Source organism: Pipra filicauda, unplaced genomic scaffold (assembly GCF_003945595.2).
Source record: "Pipra filicauda isolate LSUMZ 115617 unplaced genomic scaffold, ASM394559v2 scaffold18_size4552066_pilon, whole genome shotgun sequence".
Taxonomy (NCBI): Eukaryota; Metazoa; Chordata; class Aves; order Passeriformes; family Pipridae; genus Pipra; species Pipra filicauda.
In genome coordinates, this window is record NW_024104298.1 from 3,947,296 (window position 1) to 3,974,814 (window position 27,519).

The window sequence follows — 27,519 nt, forward strand, 5'->3', positions numbered from 1 at the left end:
CAAGTACACATTATTGGATTATACAAGTGTTTACAGTTTCAGCCTTCATTTTATAGCAGATGTCTCCAAGATGCTTACCACAGTGGCAAAGCCTGTGAAAAGATGGGTCAAGACTGGAATAAGATCTGCTCCCTAAACTGAGACTGGAATTCACCTCCCTGAAGAGCCTAACTGTTGGCACGCCCAGGTTTTTTCACAGATCTGTCTCAACAAGGTAGGATTTAATCAGGGATTCTCTCCACATCCCCATTACTTAGTAAAGAGCAACATTTCCTCACAGAGAGCTAATTTAGTATTTAAGCAAGATCACAGGGAAGGGTCCAGGCTGGAGCCTGATCAAGCCTTCATTGAACTTAAGCATTCAACAGCAGAAGGAAATTCTAAGAAATATTATTGGATTTAGAGAAGTCTGGCTTTTTGTCATTAAGAAGATCTTGAACTCTTTTCATCAGTTCAGTTTAATTCTTTATCTTTCTGACCCCACATGCATATTTTTTGCTGAGTATTACATTCACCAGCATGCTAGCCCCAATCTCTCATCTTCCCACTGGGAAAGCTCTTGGTCCATGTAGCATTTCCACACGTCTTCCTTGTCCTAGACCAAGGCTCCTCCTAAGTCTCTGGCACTGGCAGCACTGCCCTCCACCACTGCTCCCTCCCACTGAGCCCTGAGGGCTTCCAGGTGTCAAGGCCATGGGTTGAGGGGGCAGCAGGGGCTGTGTGGGGCAGGGCCCGGGGCTCTGCCCCTGCTGCCTTCACCCGCTCCCACAAGGTAGGAGAAGCTGCTGCCCGTGCTGACTCCTGTGCCTTGGGAGTGAGAGGTGCATGATGCTCCTCTTCCAGAGACTGCCCATGGTCCTCCAGACCAGCCCCCAGACCTGCAGGCCCTGGTGTGCCCAGACCCCTGGGAGGCTTTTGACACGGTCCCACACGACATCCTGATCTCCACACTGGAGAGCCGTGGGTTTGGAGGGTGGGCTACTCGGGGGATGAGCAATTGGATGCAGGGATGCAGCCAGAGAGTTGTGGCCAGTGGCTCCTTGTCCAGGGGGAGGCCGTGGATGAGGGGTGTCCCTCAGGGCTCGGCCTTGGGACCAGGGCTCTGGAATGTCTTTACCAGTAGCACAGACTTGGCCACAGCGACTGTGCAGCCATTGGGTTTCAAATTTCTGGTGCCTTCCTTCCAAAATGGATCAGGCAGAGATGACCATGATTAGAAAATCAGCATCTTTTATTAACATGTCCATGGATGAAGCCACACCCTGTTGCTCCCTCAGGACGCTGCACAGGCTCCGGGCCAGCCTCTTTTACAGGACTGAGTTCTGAAGGAAATCTGTTCCCATTTTATCTGGGGGTTTAAGTTTTAACTTCACTACTGCCACCGGTGTGGATAGATCAGTTTTCTTTGTCTGAATAATTATTTCTGCATTTCTGAAAATTCTGTGCCTGTCAGGAGAACCTGATTAATTTTTGTAATTGATCCTGAGCAGGTGCAGGACCTGTCAGCACCTGAGGTGGGGATGCAGCTCTCTGTGGGATTCCTCTCTATACATAACTCCATGGGGCATGCTGATGGTAACAAACAGGCCAACAGCTTTCAGAGTGTCCATCTCTTACCTGCTTTGGCCCTCTGCAGTACACATCTTGCCATGTTATCACTCCAATCACCAATTTTTATCGTCAAGCAATGACAGTGTGTGATCTACTTGCTTCTCCTGAGCAATCTTTTAGGTGCTGCTCTCTATGGGGAGCAGTTCAAGGTGTATGAACAGGTATATCCTACTGCAAACCTACTCCTAATGTGTCTGAGTCTTCATCAGTTTTGGCTTTTTACACCATAAAAATAAAATAAAAAGAGAGGGAGCAGTTGCACACTGGCAAGAACAACTTTTTTTGTACTTTCAAGTGGCCCCCCAGATGCTATCCTCCCATTTCCCAAATTTACAGATTTAGCCAACATACAATGTCCACAAAAAATATGGTTTATTGGTCTAGATTAAATGATGTCAATGCTTAGACACTGTATTTGTATTAACAATGCTCTTGCAGAGGTACACAAAATGATATTTTTCTGCCTATAATTAAATCTAAGCACAGGTAATAAATGACAAAAGGCGTTTGATGCTTTCCAAGTCTCATAGCTTTCATAGGCTATAAAAGACCTTGCCTATCCAATCATTTAAATACAACTTCAACTTTTTGCCTTGCTGAATTCATTTTGTGCTTTTGAGTTCTCTTGAAGCTATAAAGAATTATCAACTATTAAGAGTTTGAGAAAGTTGATCAGATTCGTAACAAAATGCAGAGACAATCATTACAAAATACTGTCCTTTAAAAGTTATGTCACATTAGTTGTGACTCAGAGCATAGCTGGCAGCTGGAAAGATGGAATAACACTATGAAAAAAAACTCTGTGAAGCAACATCAAACAGATCGGATGAGTTTTTCCTTTCTTTTTTCCCATCAATACATCTCTCCTTACAGTACCATTGTGTCTGTGCAGTGGATATCCCAGATGTTACATTTCTTTCACATTTGTTTTTGTCTTCAGTGTTTATTGGAATTGTCACTATCCAAATATTTTGGGTTATTTGTATTCAATTTAACCCAATCAAACGGCACTGACAGTGAGTTTTGTTGGTAAAGTTGTACTGAATGAAATTCCAGACACCACTGAAGACAATACACACTATATATGTAATATTTACAAAACATTCCACCAGTTTCATGGCACAGATGGATTAAAGATGAATCCCAACAAGCAATCACATCACTAAAATTATAGATCAAAATCTGACTGCCATTTCTGGCCTCTCCATTTAACACCGTGGGCAACGAAATATTTGTACAAGCAACAGGTTCAATGGATCAACAGAAAAGGATCCAGACAACCATTTAAATACATTTCCATAATAAGTTATATGTATTAAAACCAAACCAAACCAAAACCAGACAAACCTAAACCAAACCCCAGCGTGTCCTGATCCTGGATTGTTCTGTGCACACCAGACCCACCGACTGATTGTTTGCATCTGTATCCTTGGAGGAATGTGGCATCTTCAACCTAAGGCATTAACAACCATGCACATACAAATGCTTTTATGCATATTCCACAACAGACTTTTCACCCACAGTACAAAATAACAGTACAACATATTGAACAGGCTGTCACACCCTACTTACCATCACCTTGTTAAAAAAAAACCAAATCCATTATGCTAATATACAATGAGAATTTTTTAAAACATAAATGAGCAATACTTGCTCAAACAAGTATCATTAATTTTATCAGTGTATTCTCCAGAGTTCTTTATTGATCAGTCAAACAAATATAGCCTAAAACAAAACCAAAACCAAATGAAATTCAGTCCTTCGCTGTAAATGAGAAAAGACAAGAGCAAAGTGACTTTCTGGCAGTACCACAAACCATGGACTGTTGCAAACTTAGTGCAAGAACTGGGATGGATAAGAATTGAGCAGCTGAGACCAACCAGCAATCTGCAAGTACACCAGTATTTTGAAGCAATTCTAGATAAGCTACAAAAGAACAGTTTCAATCCACTTGCTTAAGAGGAATTGTCTGGCAGAGGACAGTCAACACCAAGAACTGGTAAAAACCAGTATTGAAGTATGCAAATATGACACAAAATGTAATTCTGCTGGCTGAAATAGCTAAACATTTATCAGTTTATTTAACTGATAATCCAGTTACTATACGACAAGGTAATGAAGCAGGTCCACCCTCTCTCTTACAGAATTCCAGAACTGGGGGGAAGCTTCAGGAACATCTTTGCTCTGGCACCAGGTTGTGCTTTCAAGCTGAGCTCTAATGTAGAGATCTGCTGCAAAGCCTTTGTCTCATTTGCATTAGCAAAACTTCCAAAAAAAATTTCAAGTCTTCCAATCATATCAAAAGAGTTTTTATTTTCATTTGCTCTCCCTTTCCTCACTGTTCCCCCAAAGAGAACATTAATGGTCTCTCATGGAAAGGCACCTCATTTTTTACCAAAGAAGCAAATTAAAAAACAAAACATGCAGGGTAGTGATAAAATACCCGAATAAAAACTTAACGCCAGGAAACGCTGCAGACAGAGTTCTTCTGGTTCTACATCAAAACCAAAACTAAGCTGCCTGGGCTTTAAAGTTTCACCTGTACTGAGAAGCACCAAAGATTTCAGAGAGACGTGTGTCCTACCCAAAGATGCACTGCACGGATCTAGCTCGCTTCAGTACAACCAGAGGCTCATTCACTGAATGAGATCTGAGTTCTGGCACCATGTGGTGACACAACAGCTGCTAAAGCAGAAAAACAGGAGTCCTGTCAGACCTTCGGGAAAGGCAACAGCGGGGGTGGGGGGAAAGACCCGGAAATATCAAAGATTTCTCCCGCGCAAGAGCACGATTTCAGTTACAGTGGAGGGAAGAAGCCAGCTTACAATGTGGCAGGCACAAGCCAGCTTTGGCACTTGTGTTACTGAAAATAATGTGGTGGCTGTCCCCAACTCAGCAGGCAACCAGCTGTGAAGGTTTACTTGCAGCAGTGACCACTTGAGCAGCGAGGCATTTCTTATCCCAGGGAAAGCTTGCTTGCTACCTGTAAAGCTACTCAAGTCCAGCTGTTATGAAACAGAGACATGAGGTAATCATTATTTCCAGAAGAATTAACAGGATGCCAAGGGTGACACACGAAAAATGACAGAGTAAAATTTTAAAATAATGAACACACATAGGCTTAAAATCTACATTGCCTTTTTCCTTTTTAAGCCCTATCCAATGAAAGACAGTTTAACAGCATGAAGTGCAAGTTGTCTTACACTGGCTCAAAAAAATAAAAAATCACTGGAACAATCAAACCCTGAACATTCCTTAATTAAATGGACAAGTCTCTTGGGAATGACATGGGCAGAGACCATACTTTTTGTAGACCAAACCTGAGCAGAGACTGGATTTTGTTTCTTTTCTGCAAATAGACAAAACAAGTATTTCAAGATACAGCTGAAGTGGTTTCAAAATAGCAATGACCCAGGTCACAATCAGAATTTTGTATATACAATTTGTATTTAACTTAAAAAAATAAAGAAGTTCAAAATACCTCCAGAGAACATTCTAGCTTAGCAAAATGTCCTGTACAAAAGTAGGCCACATCTGTTGGTTTAAAAGAAGTCCACAGCAGTTGGTCTCTTCTTAGCTGACATAGTAAATGGTTTCTTCATCTGGGGTTCTCTTGCTGGGGTAACTGTGGGTGACTTCAGCACCCCATGACGAGGTTTCTGTTCAGGATTGAAAGCCACACGGGAGGGTCCTTCTGGGCTCACTAATATACTTTTGTCAGTCTTTTTAAATTCTGTTGAAAAACAAGCCAACAAGTTAGAAGAAATGCAGCTGCTGGAACAACTGGACCCGTCAAACAACTGTGGAATTGCCCAGCCCTGCAAGTCTGCCCTAGAGCCTTAATTCCACTAAGGATCAGAAGCCTAAGGCTGCAGAGGAAACAAAGAGATGGTGGTGAAGTGCATCTCTTAGCAGAGTCCCTTGGAGAACAGGGTCTGCTGCAATCCACTGAGAGGCTGTGAACCATTCCCATGGTTCCACAGACCACCAGAGACCCTGGGCCTACTCCTGAGACACAAGCGTTCCAGCTATCCTGAAGAACACTACTCCTGAGTTTATGATGGCTAAGCAATGTCTGTGCTCTGACTGCTGAACAGCACTGCTCTAGTGTCTCAAGGTCATCCCTTCTGCCAGCAGAGAGGCACTTATCTTTCATTTTGTGCAGCTGTGTTGTATTAACATAAAGACATATACTTAAATATACTGTTCTCAATTTAAACTTGATTTACTGCACACCTCAGTGAGTTAAAAATTAGCTAAATGAATACATGAAATACAATTCTTTGCTATGGAGCAAGACATTTATTAAACAGGGAAAACACTGCTTACAGAAGGGAAGTGACATTTATCTACTCGTGACCATCAATAAACCACAGGCAGCCAAGATAAAAAGGAAACTTTGCCATGTTAAAGTCTGATCTTATCAGCATATCAGCACTCTTTGTCCTGGGAAACAAGTGAGCAATGAAAGCTGTGAAACCCACGTGTTTCCCTCAGAGGTGCCCTGCAAACAGGCAGCTCAGGAAGGCGACTCCATCACTCTGCTGCAGTTTTCCTTCTATGAGGCTCCTTCTGCAGGTCAGTAATGCAGCACCCTGGAATTGTTCAAGTCTAGCTGTTGGGCTGAATGTCCTAAACTTTCCCATCTCCTCTGAAAAGGAACTTGAGGAGGGTTTGTAAACTATATACAATTATTGTAACAAAAAAGGGACCAGAATCATCCTGTTCTAGAGGTGTTCTCTAGGTGTGTGTGAGTGCATGAAGCTTCCCCCTCCCTCAGCCACAAGAGAGACTGTGGACACACACAGATGTATCAGACTCACCAGCAGTCATGTTTTTATTCAAGCCAAATGTGACTTTTTTGCAGCTGGGTGACTGCAGCTTGTTCAGCTATAAAACAAAATGGAGACATGAAATAAAATAAGATTTCTGAGGCAATGCTAGGAGTTCTTTTACCTGCATCCCACCAGTGTAAAGCAGCCTACTTCCTTCATCTGGTTTGGAACTGCCCCAATCCTCTTGCACTGATCCTGCTGAGATAGCACTGTTTTTCTAGCCAAAAGCAAACATACTCCATTTGTGGAGAAATCACATACTCTCCTTAATGTCATTACATAATTCAACAACAAACAAGAACATATTTGTGTATTAAATAGAGTGGCCCCACTGCACTCAGGCCTCAAAGTGCTGAGAGGCTTTGAAAAGATATTACATGTTAAAAAGGTTCAGAAAAGAGGGCAGTCTTTTGAAGCCCTGTGCTGTTAAAATCTCCACAAATGGGAAGAAATGGAGGCTCAAAGTCACTCTGCAAGACTGAAAGTCAGTTTATGCTTTTGCTTTCTTGTGAAATGAGCAGACTCAGAATGGTGGGTGTTCAACAAGAAGGTACTTTTAAAAGCAGAGGGGAGGGAAGAAGAGGTTTTAGAGGTGCCTTCAACTCATTTTCTGAAACTCTGGAGCCATATGTGACTCTGTCTACAGGAAAATGCAACAGCATTTCCAGTTTTATCTGCTCATGGTAAGAGTGGAAAAGACAGCACAAGTGAGGTCACACCCTTTGGTGGGGCAGGTCTCTTGGGAAGAGACTTGTGCCTGTCCCTCTGTGAGATCACCTCACCTGCAAGGATGTCCTGGTGGAAGAGATGGCGCTTCTGGCCTTCCTGAAGAACACTCCCTTTGCTAAAGTTGTTTTCTCAAATTTTACAAAATCACTTCCTGGTTTTGCTTTCTTTTTCTTTAATGGTGACAGAGCATCACTGCTTTCCTGTGAAGGAAAGGGAAAAATGCTTCAGTACAACAGTACTGCAATAAACTACACCTAGCACATTGGCTCATCATCATGGTCAACTCTTAAGACAAAATTTTGCAATTAGCACGACTGAAAGCAGAAATTTAAGGCAAGCTCTGTACAGAAATAGGAAACTATCAGTGCAAAGCACAGACGGAAGAACTAGTAACAGATTTGCCAGGCCCATCAGAGTGCAAACAAACAAGGTTTTCTCCATGTGGATGAGGCTGCCTTATGATTGATCCAGCTCTCCTGCACACAAGTGATTTTTTTTCCCTTGAGCAGAAGCAAAAACTATTCTGTGGTACCTCTGGATGCATAAGATACACAACCAATGAACAAACCCAGCTTTGGGCTAAGATGGAGACTCTGGAGAAAAAAATAAAGTGGAGTATGAAGTCTTTACACTCTCAGAAATCCAGCTATTGTGTATTGCTTCTAGTTTGCTGCCTCAAATTCATACTCTTGTGGCATTTAAAGTAATTCTTCCCTTCAGCAGAAGGCAATTCTTAGGGCCTGTACTGGCAGAGCTTTCTAACCTGCTGTCTACAGACTGTGGACCAGTCAGATACCTGTGGACTACAGTCCACAGTTATGCTTTACATCAACCAACAGATGTGAAATTCCAAAAGCAGTTCACTGACAAGCTGTGGAAAATGTCCAGGGGATATGGCCTCTTTTGATTTGAAAATCACTTGTGCTTTCAATAAAGTGAAAAATCACAAGACTTTTAGCTTCCTGAAGTCTGGATACACCTGTGAAATAATGCTGATCTTGTCTGTTTTTTCCCCTTCTCCTCCTCCTCCTCTCTCTCAGGATTTGAAGCTAATTCTTTGGAGGTGTGTGTTGCCCTTGAAATCGAGAATCAAAACATGCCCCTCATTACTGGGCACAAGGCCAGGATTACGTAACTAAAACCAGGAAATAAAACAACATGTTATTTCTCAAGCAACGAAAGCAAAATTAGCAAAGCTTTATTTCCTCCACATTTGTGCATTTTAGCTTTACCCTGCCCTCCTGTTTCTTATCCCAATACTCTCACTCTCTTCCTGACTCCCAAACATCTCTCCTACTCTCCACCTCCCCCGTTCCCACTCAACACACACAACCACCTGGACTGGGGTTGTGCTGCTGCTTTTCCCTCAATGCCAACGTTAATTTGTGCCAACAACTCATTTCCTTGAAGTTTCCAGGAACTTTTTATCTTGAATCTATTTCAGGTCTTGGAGCCTGTTGGTCAGCTGCAGTTAAGTTTTATAGAAATAGATGGGGGTGGCATAATCATATTTTCTTAGAAATCACATTTTTATAGACAAAGACAAGGTATGCAACATAGAATATTTAGACTACAGGAGACAAAGCCAATGGTTTCTGCTTTGGAAGCCCTGCAGTGAAAGAAATGCAGTTTGCACAGTGGGGATGTTTTTGGTTCTTCCTGCTCTGTACTTTACTATCAAAACCCAGAAAATGCCAAAGCTATTTTATTACTATTTAAACAATGTTTCAAGATGCATTTTTTCTCCCTTGAAGGGTTGAGGAGTTACACCAACTTCATTTACCAAGCTGCATTACTTAACTAATCCTACAGTTTTAAGTCAGAGGTGAGCTGATGGGCTAGAAACATGCACTTTTAAGTCAGAGGGAGTTGTTTTGTATTCAGAATCTCATTTATGTTTTATTAATCTTCTTTCCACTAAAGTGAGACTGCCAGCAAGACTTCCAGGAATGTAACTGAACCCCTAAAAGTGTTGGGGTGAATATGCACATGGAAAGTGAGCAGTTAAAAAGAGCTTCAGTGGCAGGGGAGGGGACAACCCCTGCACTCTCTCTTTTAGCCACACTATCAAAAATATACAGTGAAAAGTGCTTTTTGACTCTCAAATCACTGAGAAAAATCAACCTTATTCTACTTATCGCCAAGAAGAAAACAGGGGTGGGAGGTAGAGGCGGGGGAGAAAAATAGGTTGTTTCCAAACTGCAATGAATACATTTTTGAACCAGACTACAATCAGACCTTCCTAATGAAAAAACATTGTCTTTATAAGAAACTGGACTGCTCATGAATATGATCATACAGGCAGTGATGACATTAAAGGTCACAGGATCACATCCTCTGTTCCATCTTTCCCCAAATGCTTTCCCCAGACAGCCCTATCAGTTTGTTTAAGATGGGGAAGTGAGTGAGCAAAAGAAGCCACTCCTGGAATTACTGTGGGCAATTTCACAAGGAGTTTATACTAATCTAAGTGTGTGCTGCTGCTGCAAAAAGGATGCTCCATCTTCCGATTTCTCATTGTTTTGCCAAAATATGCCCTTCGTGAACATGCTGTGAGACCAATTAGAGACACAATGCAAAAGAATAATTAACCCAGGGACCAAAAAAAAAACAAACAAAAGATAAAAAAAAAAAGAAAACAACTCCATCCTGTAACATCCCAAATTTCAGCTAGATGGGTTCTTCAGGCTGAGTATCTGGCACAGGTTTTAGTGTCATTGCACAGGAGGGCATGAGACTGTAGCAGCTGTGGATTTCTAGGGAATTGAGCTCTTTTTGGTGACAATGCACGATGACATCAGCATTCAGCCCATTGAGCCCCACACTCAGAAAGCTAAAGCCAAATTTGAAATTGAGCCTGGCAGCTCACAAAGAAGGCAGAGAAAAGAATGAGATGTACGTACCCCCTTCCTGCTTTTCTTGCACGCAGTCTCCAGAATCCCGTTGGTTTCGACAGAGTTTAGCACCTCTTTCACTTTTCTCTTCTTTTTCAAGGTTGCTGCATTCTGACTGGAGACTTTCATCCCTTCCAAGCCAACGAGCTTTGTCTTTGTCTTCAATGTGACCTTCCCGGAGGGCACAGATTCAGACCCTGCATTTCTTGGCAGGGTCCCCAGCAATCCCTCCTTGTTGGGTTTCCTGTCACTTTGCTGCAGGAGGGGATCCCCATTCACCAGGACAGCCCCTGCCTTCTGTTTCTTCTTCACAGCCTTAGGAGTTAAGGGTGTGACAGATGGGCTGACACCCTCTGCTGCACTGGCATTAGCTGGTCCATTCTGACACACTGGTTTCGCAGGAACGTTCTGTACTTTTGGATTCATTTTCTTCAGCTGACTCTTTTTACTCTGTTCTCCATCGGTCGGACTGTTCTGTGCAGAGATACTGTGATTTTCTCTGGTGTCAGTTGCTACATTTGTGGTCTCATTGGCCTCATTTAGTAGCAATTTCTTTTTCTTCCTCTCCTTGATATTTTCTGGCACCTTTTCCTGGCTAGAAACATTAGATCCAGATGTTTCAGCTATTCCCTTCTCACAATTTCCATCAGCTGTTCCAGGATCAGCATTTGGGCTGTCCCTCTTCTTCCTTTTTTTCCTCTTCTTCTGGGGAACTGATGGCATCTTCACACTTGACAGCTCTTCTTTATCCTCTAAATCCATCACAAAAAGAATACCATATAACACAGATCTGAAACACAAAGATACTTACAACAAGTTAATTCTATCCTGTTTTTGCTCTTTTTCTTTTCTTTTGAAACAGGTGTACCATTTTCCTGCTATCAATCCACATAACAGTTTTACTGTTACGCCTGGTCAGGACACTGCAGTCCACTGACATCTGTCCTAATTAATATTCTGCCAATCATTCCCTGTGGCAACCCTATTTTTTATAGCAGTATTTCTAGAAAGAGTTGTTATTACCCACCTGTCCAGCCCATCAGAAGGGCAACTCAGGGGTTCAATAGTTTGGTTGGATATTTTTGGGCATGGCTGGGCATGTGTAATATCAGTACAAGCCATGATGATACAGATACTTGCACCTTGTTCTCACTAACCCTCTTCACCTTTCAAGAAACACCCCCAAATTCTTATATTCTAAGTCATCCTGTTTTAAGACTGACATGTTTCTGTTTTCCTGCATTAAATGCAACTGCTCAAAGGAGCAATGCAAACAACTCCTTCCAGTTCTGCTTTTGATAGAAATTTCTGAGGTAATGCTTGCCTCAAAATTGGTCAGAGAATTCCCACCACTTTCAAAGAGAACTTAATTTCACATTTAACCTTCATCGCAACAGGATACAAATCAGCACATTCTGGACAAGTGTTGCCTTCTTCAGAACAGCTTGTATCTGACACTTGGCCAAACTGCTCAAGACACTGCAGATTCTCTCTCTTCCAAATGTTGATCTTGCCTTACCTTTTACTTTTTCCAACTCGCTTTTCTTCCAAGGCTTGACAGCTTTTTTCTTTCGCCTTCGCCTGCTGAATTCATCATCATCGTCTTCATCTGTAGAAACATCTTCAGGAATATCTTGGGGGAAGATTCCTGTTGAGGAAGAATAAGGTATCAGAAAACTAATACTTTTATTTCTATGAACAGTTATGCTGTTCATACACAGCAGAACTCCCACAGAAAGAAAAAACAACTCCTTTTTCACCACTCAACCTGAAGGAAAATCACTCGACGGATTCCTATTTGTTTAAGTAAAAATAATCATCTTTCATTTAAGGACAAAGTATGGGGTTGCTCAAATTGTGAGGGGGATTTGACCATCTCACCAAAAACATGTAATGTATCTTAAAGAGATTTAAAAAAACACACGACCCCCTAAAATGATATTCCTAAAATACATATTAAAAAAAAAGAAAAAATATTTCCAATACACATGGTATGGGAACATTATATATCCTTTAGTGGAAAGAAACTACTGTCTCTGTCCTTACCTTCTGCTAAGTCCTGGAACCTGAAGGTGGGGAGGGAGGGAGAAAAGAAAAAACAAATCAGTATTACTGGTTTAATAATAACAGTAGCAGAACAGTATCACTGTACTTACTATGATTTTGTCAAAACAGGAACAACATATTCTGCACAGGAAGAGCCCATTCAGAAGAGACCTGCCTCAGAAATCCCCAAACTCAAACCAAACCACCGAAAGCACTGAGAAAACAGCAATTTAACACTTCTATATCTGTGCCTTGCATCACACACAACCTGATGTCACATCCTGCAGCACAAACCCACCCTGTGCAGACAAAACCTCAGCTGGCTGCAGCTGCACCAGTGAGGAACAGCAGCACAGGCTTCAGGCAGCTCAAGCACATCATCCAGGACTGTGACCTGCTCTCGTGACATTGTCACTGGGACAACTGAGAGTGGACAGAAAGCAAAGTGACAGTTGTTTAGGACAGGGTGGCACATGGTGTATTTCCACAGAACTCACTTTTTGACCAGCTTGTACAGACGCTTTCTGTTCCGGGAAGGTGTGTTTTTCTTGCTCGCCAATTCAAAGAGTTTGTCAGCAACAGCCTTGTAATCAAACTGTCAGAAGGGAAGTACAACAACAAGTTTATTCATGCAAGATAACCCAATGCAACTCATGTTACCAACACCTCAAGTATTGAGTTCAGCCACTTCTTTTAAACCCAAAATATTTTTCTCTGTTGAAGTTTACGCCCCCTTCAAACATGTATACTGACTTTTCCAGATTGTTGCTTCATTAACAGAACAGCTGAACTCAGTATCACTGTCTCAGATGTTCTTAACCTTATTTCTTGCTCAACCTACTTCAAAACTCCCATAAATATTTAGTTAAATGTCAGATTTAAAGTGTGTCATGTCCTAATTCTTGCTCGAAAGCCACAGAAGCACAAAGTGTATCTACCTGCATGTGTGTTTGATGGGTGGATCTGTCAAAAACACTACACTGCACTGGATCTAGAAAACCCAAATTGTAGCATGCTACTCTCACTCCTATGTGTCCCATCATCCATTACTTTTGCCCTTATTGTCAATGAAACTTAGAGCTGATTGCTTCACCACCCACAGTGACTTGGCATTTAAGTCTTGAAACAGGGAGAGGCAGAAAACAGAAGGCATGGGAGAGAGGAAAAGAAGAATTTAGACTTGGGTTTATTTTACTACAACTCACAGTGTACACATTACATTAACATCACCTTACATTAAATCAGAAGGGAATTAAAATTTTGTAATATTTATCCATTAATGCCCTTTATTTTTGTACCTTTTGAAAGGGATGGGGAAAAAAGAAGAGAGAGGAGTATCAATAACAGAGCAAAGAAGCCACAAACCTGAAGAACGGTCCCAATCCCGTTATCAGCCTTTTTATCAATATGCTCTGTTTTTTCAGAGCTCTGCACTGATTTTCTTGAAAAACATCTGTCTGCAATTATAGAAAAAAGATTGAGTATTAATGCTCAGTTTGTTTGAGATAGTAAATCCAAAAGTGCAAGCTTTGTTAAGCGCATTTGGAGGGAAGACAGGAAAACACAATTATCCTTACAACACCCTGAACAGAGCAGAAATGTATTTTTCAGAAGCAGATTTTTCAATCCTATCAAGTCTTACCAGGGCAACTTAGAACCTCCTCCTCACCTTTGGTTTTAGGCACCTCCTCCTTTTCCTGTTTGTCTTCTTCAGAAACATCCTCCTCGTCACTGTTGCTGCCCAGTTCTTTCATCAGGTCCTCGATGGCAAAGGGGGACTGATCCACAATCAGCTCAAAGATTCCGGTGGCTACAGCGTGCAGCAAACACCGACTGCGTGAGGAGAGAGCAGGGACAGAGCTGAAAGGCAGGAGTGTAAACACCCTCCCCTCTCACATTAAAAGAGTGGAAATTTGAGGGACACAGAGAAAGAAGTGGAAGAACATCTAGCTCTTCAGATGAGGGAACTGAACTGGTCCTTCAGTCCAAACAGGATGCTAATGTCCCTCTCTTAATTTTCACTGCTTATATGGTGCTCTATAATACATTGCAACAACAAAGAAGACAACCAGCTCAGCTGCTCTATGCATGTTAAAAAAAATAAAATAACTAGATATATTAACCAACAGAGGTTGGTTATAGTCGTTATAAATCCATGATTACCTACACCTTTGATAAACACAAGTTATCTTCAAATGACTGTGCACATGGCTGCTAAAATAACCTTCTTTCTTTACATTCTGAGGTTAAGACTCTTCTTCAATCCATTTATTACCATGTGGAGTGGTAAATTCAGATTTTCTAAATTCTTAAAAAATATTTGTCTTTTCATTAAACTTACTCCTTTGATTTGGCAGCAAGTCTGCAGAAAGGTTCAATGAACTTGAGATTCTGGTCTGCTGTGAGCTGCATGATGAGAAAGAAAAAAGTAGTGAGTACAATAAATGTTGTATGTGTACACCCAAATTCCCTGAATATTTGGTGTTTGGGGGATCTTCTTTAACAAAGTCTTTCAGTATACTAAGTCCAACTGACAGGAGTATTTAGGGACTTTTTGTTACCACTGCTACAATTAACTCCCAGATATTCCCTGGAAGTATTATAAAAACAGTGACTGTCCTGCAGATTTTATTCTGCTGAGTACAAAAATATAACAAAGCTTCTTATTTTAATTATGGAAACATAAAGCAGAGAAAGCTTGAATAATTTCATGCACTTTCACAAAGAAGGTCTGTAGCAGACAAGAATAAGATCTGGATGTCTCTTAACTGGACTCCTTGGACCAAAACCCTGTCAGCTACAGTAGTGCTAAAGATAAATATCCTTCCCTGAATTCAATTTATGAGCATCATCGGTGGTTTCAAATAGTCGAGGGGACTAACTCCTGAGGCTTAGCTACAGTTTTGTGCCTGTGGAGCTGCAGAAATGATTTGGGCTCCAAGTACAGGCACTTCCCTGTTGCAGAGATCTTTTCTCTCACGCTCCACAATCCAGAAGCACAAAAGCTGCAGGCAGGATTGCTTGCAATACTGCAAGGAACACAAATGGAAAATTGCTAACAGCGTTGCCCATTGCTAGGAGAAGTATCAGAGGCCAGAGACAAGGGAAGGTAACTGAGCAGGAGTCTGGGATGAGTGTGGGGCTGCAGGCAGAGTGCAGGGACAGGAGAAATGCTCTTTGGAAGACGTTCAGCAGCAACAGCTGCAGTAACAGGCTTCCAGTTGCTGCAAAACTGGAACATCAGCCAAAATTAAGGGCAACTGCAACAGCAACATACAGCAGAACAAGACAGACTGTCACCAGCAAACCCAGCAACTGGATGTGGAGGGTAAACTGCACAACGCACAGGCAACAGTAAGGAAATATCAGACAGCTTTGAAAGCTCACTTTCTTCCTCTATTTAGGTGTTACACAATGAGCCAAGAGCAGGCTTGATGTCGGGTTTTGCAAAAGCAAAGACTGGAAAACATGTTCACACAAGGGAGAAGACACTAAGTCCCTTCTGTTGAAACAAACAAATGAAACTGGTCTAACTTTTCTATTGCTATTTCCAACCTCAATTTGGAGCAGCATTGCAGTACTCAGGAACTTGAGAGAAACTACCATATCCTCGCTGTCAAAGACATGAATAAAAGTAAAAGCATAACTTGTAGTAAGTCACTTTCTTCATGCTTACTCAATGTGTCTAGGTTACAATTAAAACTGTTAAAAAATACATGATGCAAAAATGATGTTTCTTCTAAAATGTTGCATGCTATGGTTAACATTAACCAGGAAGAAAATGACAACATATTTTCTAACCTCCTTTGCACCAACTTTAGCCAATTCATCCAGATAGATATCAATGAAATGTAACTTTATCCCAGTGGGAGCACTGCTGTCTGGGTCCATAACTTCTTTCATTAGTAGCTGCAGCAATGGTTCAACTAGACTAAAAAAAAAAAAAAGAAAAATGAAAAGAGAAAAAAAAAGAAGATATTCCTATTCAATTGCTCATGCTTTTTTTGCCTTGAAAACAAACTCTAGTCATTCACAGCTTTACCAGCTCTTTACAGTTCTGGACAGATATCCAACATTCATGAGAAATAAATCCAGAGGTCAATTTTCACATCTTAAAGCAAACTTTGAAAAAGATCAGAACTCCTTATGATTGAGATGATTTTGCAGCATCAGACAATCCACTCAACTCAGTTTGCTACAATGAAAATCACTGTTTTAGAATTCACACCTTAATTTTGGCTGAAGGTTATTATGCCATGTTATTGATGGATAGGAGGAGGAATTCTGCCATTTGAGCAGCTGTCACATGCATCCATCCTTGATGGGCAGCACCTTGTACCCTTCCATTTGAAGATGGAACTGTGCCACTGCTAAAGCTGGGTCTGGCATTATTGTGAATAATTAAAATTGCCCTTGTTAATGATGAATAAGAGAAAGCTGTAGGTGGGAAGTTGAGGTGAACATAGATAAGGGAAGAGAAAGGGTATCAGGAAAGAAAGGGAAGAGAATGTGAAAGAACATAACTTGTTCAGATAGAAGTTGCCAATGGTGGTAAATAGAGGGAAGTGAATAAAAGAAAGAAGGAAATAACAATAAAGAGAATTCATTCACTTGGGTCTGTGAGGGGAAGGATGCTACAGTCAGTGCAGTAAAATTCAAAGTAACATGCCTCCACTTTCCTTTTTTCTAGAATCTACCTATAGAGGCACAAATGAGACCCAGTTTCTAGATACAGGTCTTCTACATAGCCAGAGATGCCAGTAATTTTCCTTTACAGTTAGACATGATGATAGGAAAGGAAGAGAAGTCCATGAGACAATCTCCATTTTGGTCAACACCCAAGGACTAAATTTAATACTGAACCTTCTCAAACTCATTTAAACTGTGCAGACTTTGCTTTTGTTAAATCATGTTATTCACTGTCCCTTAGAGCAAAACATTTACACTGAAGAACAGATTGAGAGCCAAACTAGGCATAAAAAAAGTCACCATTCCAATAGTTCAAGCCAGAACTGACTGAGATGTGTACGAGTAGCTCTGTGGCTCAGTTATTCACTTCTGGGGTACCAACAAATACTGCTGGAGTGACATTGCTCAGAGACATGCTCTCATTGCTGCAGCTGAGCAGCAATTGTGACTTTTTCCCATTTCTTTTGTTTTTTTCTTTTCTTTTCTTTTTCCCAAGGCCTATCATTGCTATCTTTCAGGAAAGCGAAGCTATTTATATTCCAAGATTTCTCCCGTGGCGTTCTTTGGCACTTCCTACAATTTTGCCCAGAACAAATGTTTCCAGTCCCAAAGAGAATTCAATGCATCCAAATCCACAAAGATTATTTCAGTTTAATACACCTTCTTTCAAAAGCATTTTAAAAGAAAAGAGAAATGAAAGACATGCCAGGCAGCTTCTAGGCTCCATTTAGGAGGGAAAGGCAGTTCTTGAGCTCCCTCACTCTGCAAAGAAAGGAATCACGAGATTCTCTTCCCACACTGCCTCCACTGGTGGTGAACAGCCTTCAGGCCATCCTTCCAGTGGTACTGGAAAAATGGAAGCCAAAGCCATAAGAAACCTTGTCAGAGATCAGTTTGGGTGATCATGTCTCTGTGTGGGGAAAAAAGGCTTTGGCTGTATCAAACTCCCTCCCACACCTTCTGCTCTTGTCAAGGAACATTTTCATCTCTTCAACCTTCTGCATTTCCTCAATGCAAAATTAAGGTGGAACAGGAGGAATGTGGGGCACTTTAGCTTTGCATTCCTTTGTTCTTCCACAAAAACATGCCTGGATGCATTCCACATTTCAGAAGGCAAGAGAGAGAAAGGATAACCTTAACAAGTGATTATCAAGCACTTTCAATTAAAAGGCTTAAATCTCTCCATCAGTTTAAAGACAGAAGGCTTAGAAGTGGCACAAGAGCTCTAGATAGGGCAAGTGACTGCAATTATTTGCCTTTTGATAGAGTATAATACAATCCAAATCACTGATGTACAGAATAAACAGGAAGATAGTTTACAGTTAAGGAGTTCTGCCTTATCAAAAGAGAAGTCACCATGATTAAACACAGTAAAATAAAAATAAAAAAAAAAGTCACAACCAATCAGAAAAAACAACATAAACAAACAAATGAACAAATTCCTTTTCCATATTTTCTGGGATGAAGGTTCCCTGTCTAATCTCTCTGCAGATGATATTGTATTGACAGTTCTTCTGGTTAAGTCGGAAAATTAAATACACTAAATACTGTATCTAACTTGAAGAAGTGTAACACCTGACTGTTTCTAAACTACGTAAGTGATCTGAAGAACAAATAAACCTTAATGTTAAGACTCTGTAACAGAGCCACCTATGGAAACAAAGGATCTATTAAATGAAAATATATTGGATAAAAGGTAAATTAGGTGACTTCTTTATGATGCAACTCCATTCAGGAATCTCCTTACCTTTCATCCCATTCATTTCTTTTCAGCACTTCAAAGGATTGTCTCAAAATCAGACGCATCAGCTGCAAAGTACAAAGTTTGTTATACATGTTGTTCATGAAAACAGGCAAAGGAGTCACTGTCAATGAAACAAGAACAGACTTCTTAGTAAACCTCTTTGTAGCAAGAAGGTGGAAGATGCCTCATGAACATTTTGAGAGGCTGGTCTATCATTTAAAGCAACAGAAGGATGCTGTGAAGCTCAAAAGTCAACAAACTATTTTCATATACTAAGCATAGAAACATCCATGACCATTTCCTCTATCAGCTTCCTCTTGCTCCATCACTCTGATTTCTCCATAAGTGCTGCCAAATCTAAGAAAACTCACAGCTTCAACTGAAGGAACAACATGGGACAGATGACAACAATAGTAATTTAATTAACTTGAAACTTGCACTAAGAGACAGTCATATGTAAAATAGCTACATTCAGCTGGCTCAAAACAACTTACTGAAATAACTGGTATCTGCTAACACTGTGAAACAAAAATCAGCAGTGAATGTGCTGCAATTAACTTTTTTCAAAGACAAAGATTAATGGGATTTTGTTCCTTACAAAAGCAGGTCTTTCAAGGTTCTTCTTTCACTGATTTTACTGCTTGTTTTAATATACTGTTTCCTATAGAATGAATTCAGACAGCTGAATGTACTACAGTGGATACTTTAATGGCAGAAAATTAAAGCTCTAGTTACAATTACTTTATACAGAGCCATAAAGAAGTCTTTAAGCAGTCTGATCTAAATAATTATGTTGGTACAGTGTCCTTTGAGATTGATTTGTATATGGAATATAAATACTATGAGAATAATCACTATGTTATAAAGGCAGACGAGAAAGCACTTGAGCACTGTATAAACTGCAATGGCTTTTAGATTTGCAGTGGTGAGTGTCAGCCTTTAAAACAAGTATCTTTTGCAATGAGTCACGAGGATGGTCCCTTGTCTTGTCTTACAAAATACATAAATGCACATTCAGGCAAAGCTGCCTTCCAGCACACCACCACCACCACCACCACATCTCTTCTAGGAGAAAAACTTATTAGGTAAAATACAGATTTATATTTTTAGATGTGCTATTACCATGTAGTACTTATCGAGGCGCAGGCTGTCTATCCCAGTCCATTCGCGGCTCATCGTCTGCCAAAAGGTCTGGAGGAACAGGTGTCCTGGGAGAGAGGGAGGGGAAAAATACCTACATGTCTGGCACAACAGGTTATCTTGCTAACCTGAAAGAATCTCAGGAAATCCCTTCCATGTGAGAAAGGGACGCAGTTCCCTAGGGAATTGCCCAGTGACAGGGACGGAGCTATGGAAAGACATGCTTGAGACTGGTATAAGAAGTCAATTAAACTTGAGAGCAGCACAAGAAAAGACACACATCTACTTATAAAGTTTAATTATGGGACTGCTTTGTATTAATTTGGTGGTTTGATTTTTTTTTAAGTAAAGTTCCACTTTCCCAATAGTTTTATTCCTTACTAGGGGCTTGTTTTGATAGAATAAAGTTCTAGCAACCAACACATTTATTTCTGTATGAAACTGTAAATCAAAAACCCTCAGCAACTATAAGAAAAATACTTCCAATACAGTTAGTCTTGAGATGTAGTAATACCTGAATTTTAACAAAAATATTTAGTAAATAATATTTTCAGTATGAACAGTATAAAAATTCTAGTCAAATTCACGCATCACAGAAGTAAAGTATTTCGTGGAAAATAAAATTTTACTGTCAGTAAGAGCTGCTCAAAAACTGGATCTTTCATGACATCAAACAAGTGAGATCAAAATATCCATTCTGCACCCTTTTCTATCCATGCAAGTTTTAGCACTGACTGAGCACTGTATTTCAAGGGCATTTTGAATTATTAGAGGCTTAACAATCGTGAAACAAGGTTGGTTTTGAGCAGGAAATACACAGAACAGTCTGTGCAGAATGGAGAAGCAAGGGAAGAAGTTTGTTTTGCTATCCATCCTGCAAAGTCTCCCCCTTATCACACTGGAGATACAACTCTTCCTCTGCAACAGCCACAAACAAACTGCATTTCATGCTTCCCTTAATGCAATCACACACACCAGCTGGACAAAAAGGAAATGAAAAAACCAAAGAGCATCCCTATCTGTCTGACTATATTCTGGCACTGTGGTAGTGGCCTAAAAATCACCAAAAATTAAAGTACCTTAATAAAGCATTAAATAATTAAATAGTACTTACGAGCTTCTGTATTTTGAAACACGTGCATAAGCTGTGAGATATTTGCTGCGAGTTCCTCCTTTAAGTAAATAAATATAGTTAGTGTAGCACAGGTCAGAGCTTGGTCTCCTCACTAAAGACACAACTAGAAAAAACAGGAAGTAAAAATTTCATGAAACATCTCTCAAAATGAAAAATATTCTCTCAACAGCTGCTTTAGTACTGCAGTTACCCTTCCACTGGGATTAGGTCAGTTGGAAGAGAAGTTTCAGGGGTATCAAGACCTGTCCATTTCACCAGATCTCTGCACAAATCATCTTTCTGACAGCAGACAAAATTAAACTAGCAGGAGGAAAATCCCGTGTATTTGAATTAACAAATGATATAAAACTTTAGGGGCACTCTTCTCAGACAGGTCTTTGTGGAGCTGTCTGTGCCATGTGTGTGAGATAAATGTTCAGAAGGACAAGTGATCTGAAAACTGATGAAGTTACTGAGAGCTGGGACTCCAAAACCAGACACACTCAAGCAAATATACAAACAGTTACTATACCTGTAGCAGAGGTTTATCCTGCATCCACATACAATAGAAGAGGCCCTTCCATATTTTCAGCAGTTCTTCCTGGCTGAAGCCACCTACAGTACAGAAGAAGTTGGAATGAAACGAAAAAAAGCCCCCCATTTTCACAAAAATATTTTCATGCAGTTCCCCTTCTTTCTTCTCTGGTTTTGTTGTATCTCTTGGGTAAATGTTGGTTGCTGCTGTAAACGCACTAATTAGAAGGCAACTTGTGATTCCACCTGGTGCCAAAGTAAAAAAGATTTCAAAGAAACCACAGGTGAGATGAATACCAAGATAATTCTGATAAATCCCTCTGGCATATTTTTAGCACCAAGTCTGAAAGACATTTTTAATGAGGGCATCATAACTATTTTTGCAAGAGAGGTGCAAATCCTCAAACATAACTGATATGGCTTTTTGGTTTGTTTTGGGTTTTTTTATGTAAATTCCCACTTTACCAATAATTTTATTCCTACTAGGGGCTTGTTCTGATAGAATAAACTTCTAGCAATCAACACATTTATTTCTGTATGAAACTGTAAATCAAAAACCCTCAGCAACTGTAATGAAAATACTTCCAATACAGTTAGTCTTGAGATGTAGTAACACTTGAATTTTAATAACAATATTTAGCAAGTAATATTTTCATTGTTGACAGTATAAAAAGTCTAGTTAAATTCCCACGTCAAAGAAGGAAAGTATTACATGGGAAATAAAATTCTACTGTCAGGAATAGCTGCTCAAAAACTGGATCTTTCATGACATCAACTATGTTCCTGAGAGGTAAAATTATAACAGTATATTGTTACAAGCCAGCTACAATGACCTACTACAGCTATTTTCAAACTATGACCTATTAAGTACTCCCAAGTAATTGCAAGAAAATCACTTTAGAAAGGTAATCATCTTCAGTAAGCTCAAATCTCTTCCAAAAAGATCATTGTCACTTTTGACAAACTTTCAGGGGTCTCCCAATCAAAAAGCCTGAGACCCAGAGCTAGATCTAAATTGTGCACCTCCTCCTTGGACCAACTCATTTGAAAGCAATTATCAGTACTGCATCACTTAGACAAAAAAAAAACTACAAACACATTAGTTGAATTGTCTGCAGTTGTGCTTAGTTAAAAAGAAAGGAAGTAGAGCTGAGTGAGGGAAATATGCAAAATGCTATGTAGGAAGCAACAAGTTCAGTAATATTAAGCATTAATTATAAATTTAACTTAGATTTGACAGTAATGGTAAGATTAAATATGAAACGATTTAGTTCATTATTTATTAAAATTAAATATCGAAATGTTAAAAATTGAAATATTAATATTTTAATATATTTCAAAATATCGAAATAATAAAATTAATAAGATTTCTTAACAGAATTATATGCTATATACATATTGGTAAGAAGCAGGCTGAACCTCACACGCAGCATTAACCCTACAGAGACATGGGACAGTCATTTGCTGCCCATAGAGATGGCTCAGGAGTTCATAGAACTGAATCATAGGATCATTTAGGTTGGAAAAGCCCTCTAAGATCATCAAGTCCAACCATTAACCCAGCACTGCCAAGGCCCCCATGTCCTCCAGTGCCACATCTACATATCTTTTAAATCCCTTCAGAGAGGGGGACTCCACCACAGCCCTGGGCAGCCTGTTCCAGGGCTGGACAAACCTTTTGGTGAAGAAAACAGACTTTCCATGAGGTTGCTTTTCATACACAAAGGGCTTTTTAAAGTGTCCTGGGCAGTTCTGTGTCCATTTGACATAGGATTTTAGCCAAAAGGTTTCAGAACAAATTTCTTATCCTACTCACTCAAAAAGTAGTTTCAAGATTGTGTTTTCTGTTTTTCAACTCTATGTGCCGTCCCCAGCCACAGCTGGAAAACAATAATCATTCAAGCAAGGTTACTTTAAATCTGAATGTACTGTTATTAGCAACCACAGTGCACAAAACTGAAGGCCTTCTTTACCTTAAAGCTACTTCGAGAAAGATTTTGGATTTAGGGCATGATTGTAACTCTGTCCCCCAGTGTGGGGGTTTGGATTAGTAATGTTACTCTCACTGATACTTTAATGCAAGCCTTGTCAGCGTTTCTGTTTGGCACTTAGGCTGCTTTGACATTGCTACCTTTAAAATTATTGCAATTTTTCCTATTCTAGGTAGTCTCCAAGGATGAGATCCACACAGTCACATTTCAGTGGAAACTATGTAAATGCCTTGTAGATCTGGGCCCAAGTAAGTGCAGCTCTATCAGACAGAAAACCACCCAGCAATCTTTCCTCTTTTACTAAGTTATTTCCCTTTACTATTCTTCCATCAATTCCTTTATAAACACACCCTCCTATTTTTAGTGGCAGAGTACAGCATGCTCTTCTCCTTCAAGGCAGCTAACAAGAAAAAGAAAAGCCAAAAAGGATCTCTTCCAAGGAATAAGGTGCTCATCCAAGCTCACCTGCACACATGATGACTTCAGTAGTTCTGTGCATCCCACAGAGTTTAATTTCTCGCTGGAAATTAAGAACTCTGGCTCTCTGGAGAAGCTTCCCCAGCACAGACCACTCTGAGCAGTCCTACCTATGAAACACCTGACTGAGGTGAACATCAGGTGAACTCCAGCACTTCCCTCAAAACTCAGCACGTTCTCAACTCCACAAGTTAGGGCATCTTACCTGGGCTGTGAGTCTCATCCTCTCAGAATGCTGGATGGATATAAGGCTGCTAAGTAGTAAATAAATTTTAAAAAATTCTCTCTCCTGAACATGCTTTCTCTCCAAGCCCAAAGAAGTAAACCTTTACTTCAATACTATGAGCTTGAATAGCACTTAACAATAAGTAAATCTAAGAGCTCTGGAAATAAGTCACTGTTGTTTCCTACTCATTTGCATGTCACGGTGTGCTGATTTTAACGTGCAAAATGTTCACATCCCAACTGAGCAGTTTCCCAGTGGTGGGTTCATAATGTCTTAAGGGAGTAGCTGCACCTGCAGCCTCTTCCCTCAGTTAGGGCATTCCTGTCCATCCTGTGGCTGCTTCCACAAACTCAAAGGAATCTGCACTTTGCAGTGGGATGCACAGAGCACTACTGAAACACAGAGAAGCCATGAAGTCTCCAGAGCTTAGGGAGTCTCCAGAGCTAAAAACAGCTAGAGGGTCAGAAAGTACTTGGGAGGTATATGATGTACACTCGCTTGTACTAGTCCCCAGTGGGATAACGGGCTGTTTGGCTCCCTGGCCTGACCCTGTAAGGTTGTTCTGTGTGCCCTTCCCTCTGTGGCTAATGGGTCAAATACTATTTGTGTAGGGAAGAAACAATATCTGTTCCTCAGTGTCTTTTCAAGGAATTGACTCAGCTGCAACCAGCATTCCAGGCGCAGTTTAGATCACAAGATCAGGTCTAGGCTAATTCCCCAAACCCAAAGAGGTGTGGATGCATAAACCTCTGTAACAGTTTCCCAAATGCTGCAGGAAGCTTTATGAGGTCAGACTCAGTGCTCTGAAAATGCTCATGACCAGATTCCCTTCCTCATTGTGTCCAGCTTACACCATATTGTGCTGGAACAGCAGTCCAGAAACACTGGAGATGCCCAGGATCCCTTGGGGATCTCTGCAATGTGCTCCTGATCACTTCAACAGGAAGGTTTACTGAGCTGGATCCATGACTTCACACAGTGCTATGACTGACCTCATAAGCTTATAAAATATATAAATATAAAATATGAAATTATAATATACATATAAAAAGATAAAATACTTATATAAATAATATAGTATGTATAATATATACCAATATATAAAACATAGACACACTATGTAGTAATATATAATTTAAATATATATATATAATTAAATAATGTATAAAATAGCTTATAAATATATTTTTTACATAGAAAATGACAATTATTTATTTATATACTATATATATTATATATACTTTTATAGATAGATAGATTATATAATATAATCTATCTATATCTAATCTATATCTATTATATAATATAACCTGCAACCATGTGGAAAGAGTGCACAGGAGGCACTTTCAGGTGCAGGCAGCTTCAGACTGGCATTGCCAGATTCAAACTGTCTCCAGGGACATCACTGAACTCTTGGATCTAAGGTGCCAGTACGCAGCTCCAAGTAGGATTTTTGGAAAAACTTGGGAAAAAAAGCTTTCGATACCATGAATGTGGAGGTAATGAGTAACCCAGACGGGTAACACAGAATCAACAGCAATTATACAAGTGCTGAAATACTCCTGAGCTTTCCTCAATTCCCTCCAATGCTCCTGAACATGACTCATGGAAGCAGGCGGCCACCACCTCACAGAAATAACTGAAAATAAAACTTTATGCTGCACATACGGGGCTGTTTCCAGCCTGGATCAGTTCAGTGCATTTACATCCTGTTCCTGCGAACGGGAGCACGTGAGCCACCCCCCTCCCATCCCGGGAATATTAATGCTGCCAGCAAGACCCTCCCGCGGTCCAAGGGGATCTTCCCCGAGCCCTCCAGCCTCTCCAGTGCCCGGAGACACTTCAGGGGGCGAGGAAACACGAGTCTTTCCGCTTCTCTAAGGGCAGCTGGGGGATGCTGGGGGAGCTTGCGGCAGCAGCGGGGGGAATACTTCTTACTGATGAGATATACGCGTAAAAGTAAAAAAAAAAAAAAAAAAAAGAAAAAAAAGAGAAATAGAAAAAAGGAAAAATAAAGAAAGAAAGAAAGAAAGAAAAAAAAGGAAGAATAACAACGAAAAGAATCCACAGGAGGCGGGGCTCGGCCCTCCGCACGCACGTGGTTCCCTCCCCATCCCGTCCGCCCGCCGGGGCCGCCGCTCCCCCCTTGCCCAGGCGGCGCCGGGGCCGGTCCCAGACCCCTGTCCCAGATCCTTATCCCTGTCCCTGTCCCGGTTTCCCCCCGAGCCGTACCGTCGGGGCGCTGGGTCCGCACTCCGATGTAGCCCCGCAGCTTTTTGAGGGCGCGGTCCCGGATGCGCTTCTCGTTGGCGGCCAAGCGCTGCGCGAACTGGACCTCGGGCGGCTGCACGGCGGCGGGAGCCATGGCCGGGCCGTGTCCCTGTCCCTGTCCAGCCTCGTCCCGGCCGGGCCCGTCCTGCCCGCGCCGCGCCGGGCTCAGCCTGATGCCGTCACGGGCACCGCGCTCTGCCGTCACCGCGGGGAAGGCGGAGCGCCGGGATGGGCGCCGGGAGCGTCGTGGGAGGGACTGCGCGGTCGGTTCGGGAGCTCAGCGGGGCGGGGACGCGGGAGGTCCTGGGGCTCCCGGGACCCCACAGGATCATTTAGGTTGGAAAAGACCTCTGAAGTTATCGAGTTCAACCTGTGACTGATCCAACACCTTGTCAACCAGACACTGAAGAGCCACGTGCAGCCGTTTCTTGAACACCTCCAAGGACGGTGACTCCAGCACCTCCCTGGGCAGCGCATTCCAATGTTTAATCACCTTTTCTGTGAAAAAAATTCTTCCTAATGTCCAACCTATGCTTTCCCTGGTCCAGCTTAAGGCTGTGTCCTTTCATCCTGTCGCTGGCTGACTGGGAGAAGAGATCGACTCCCACCTGGCTCCAGCCTCCTGTCAGGGAGTTGTAGAGAGCCATAAGGTCCCCCCTGAGCCTCCTTTTCTCCAGGTTAAACACCCCCAGCTCCCTCAGCCGCTCCTCATCAGACTTCTGCTCTCCATACCCTTCACCAGCTCCCGTTGCCCTTCTCTGGACTTGCTCCAGCACCTCAGTGTCATTCCTGAATTGAGAGGCCCAGAATTGGATAGAGCTCGAGGTGTGGCCTCACCATTGCCGAGCACAATCACTGCGCTGCTCCTGCTGGTCACACTGGCCTTTTTGGCCACCTGGGCACACGCTGGCTCATGTTCTGCTGACTGTTGACCACCATCCCCAGGCCCTTTCCCACCTGGCACTTTCCATCCCCTCTTCCCCCCAGCCTGTAGCACTGCAGGGGGTTGTTGAGACCCAAGTGCAGGACCCGGCACTTCACCTTGTTGAACCTCACACCACTGTCCACGGCCCATCGATCCAGCCTGTCCAGATCCCTCTGCAGACCCAGCAGATCAACACTCCCAACAAGCTCAACTCGGTGTCTTCAGCGAATTTACTGCAGGTACGCTCGATAATGTCACCCGCTGGAGCCGTCAACACAGCGACAACGCAGCAG

General features: G+C 41.5%; 1 protein-coding gene and 1 long non-coding RNA gene across 4 annotated transcripts; one reads left to right on the plus strand and one right to left on the minus strand.

Moving 5' to 3' along the window:
- Positions 1 to 548: 548 nt before the first annotated feature.
- On the plus strand, positions 549 to 14,581 carry LOC113998853. 2 transcript variants are annotated; one of them, XR_003544628.2, is made up of 3 exons: positions 549 to 772; positions 8,930 to 9,000; positions 12,245 to 14,581. It is a non-coding gene; the product is annotated as an uncharacterized LOC113998853 (long non-coding RNA). The 2 variants fall into 2 exon arrangements; XR_005563132.1 differs by lacking the exon at positions 549 to 772 and adding an exon at positions 3,809 to 8,238.
- RRP1B (ribosomal RNA processing 1B) lies at positions 1,967 to 26,465 on the minus strand. 2 transcript variants are annotated; one of them, XM_027741892.2, is made up of 16 exons: positions 26,263 to 26,465; positions 21,335 to 21,417; positions 20,803 to 20,860; positions 19,671 to 19,756; positions 18,552 to 18,613; positions 15,917 to 16,046; positions 14,457 to 14,521; positions 13,785 to 13,948; positions 13,481 to 13,572; positions 12,613 to 12,710; positions 12,116 to 12,135; positions 11,589 to 11,717; positions 10,079 to 10,821; positions 7,229 to 7,375; positions 6,435 to 6,501; positions 1,967 to 5,344 (listed from the first exon to the last, which is right to left on the minus strand). In XM_027741892.2, the coding sequence occupies exons 1-16, from the start codon at positions 26,393 to 26,395 to the stop codon at positions 5,154 to 5,156; spliced, it is 2,268 nt and encodes a 755-aa protein (XP_027597693.1). In that variant the 5' UTR covers positions 26,396 to 26,465; the 3' UTR covers positions 1,967 to 5,153. The 2 variants fall into 2 exon arrangements, with proteins under 2 accessions (XP_027597693.1, XP_039236127.1); XM_039380193.1 differs by lacking the exon at positions 26,263 to 26,465 and having other exon boundaries at positions 20,803 to 20,926; positions 21,335 to 21,415.
- Between the last annotated feature and the right edge of the window lie 1,054 nt (positions 26,466 to 27,519).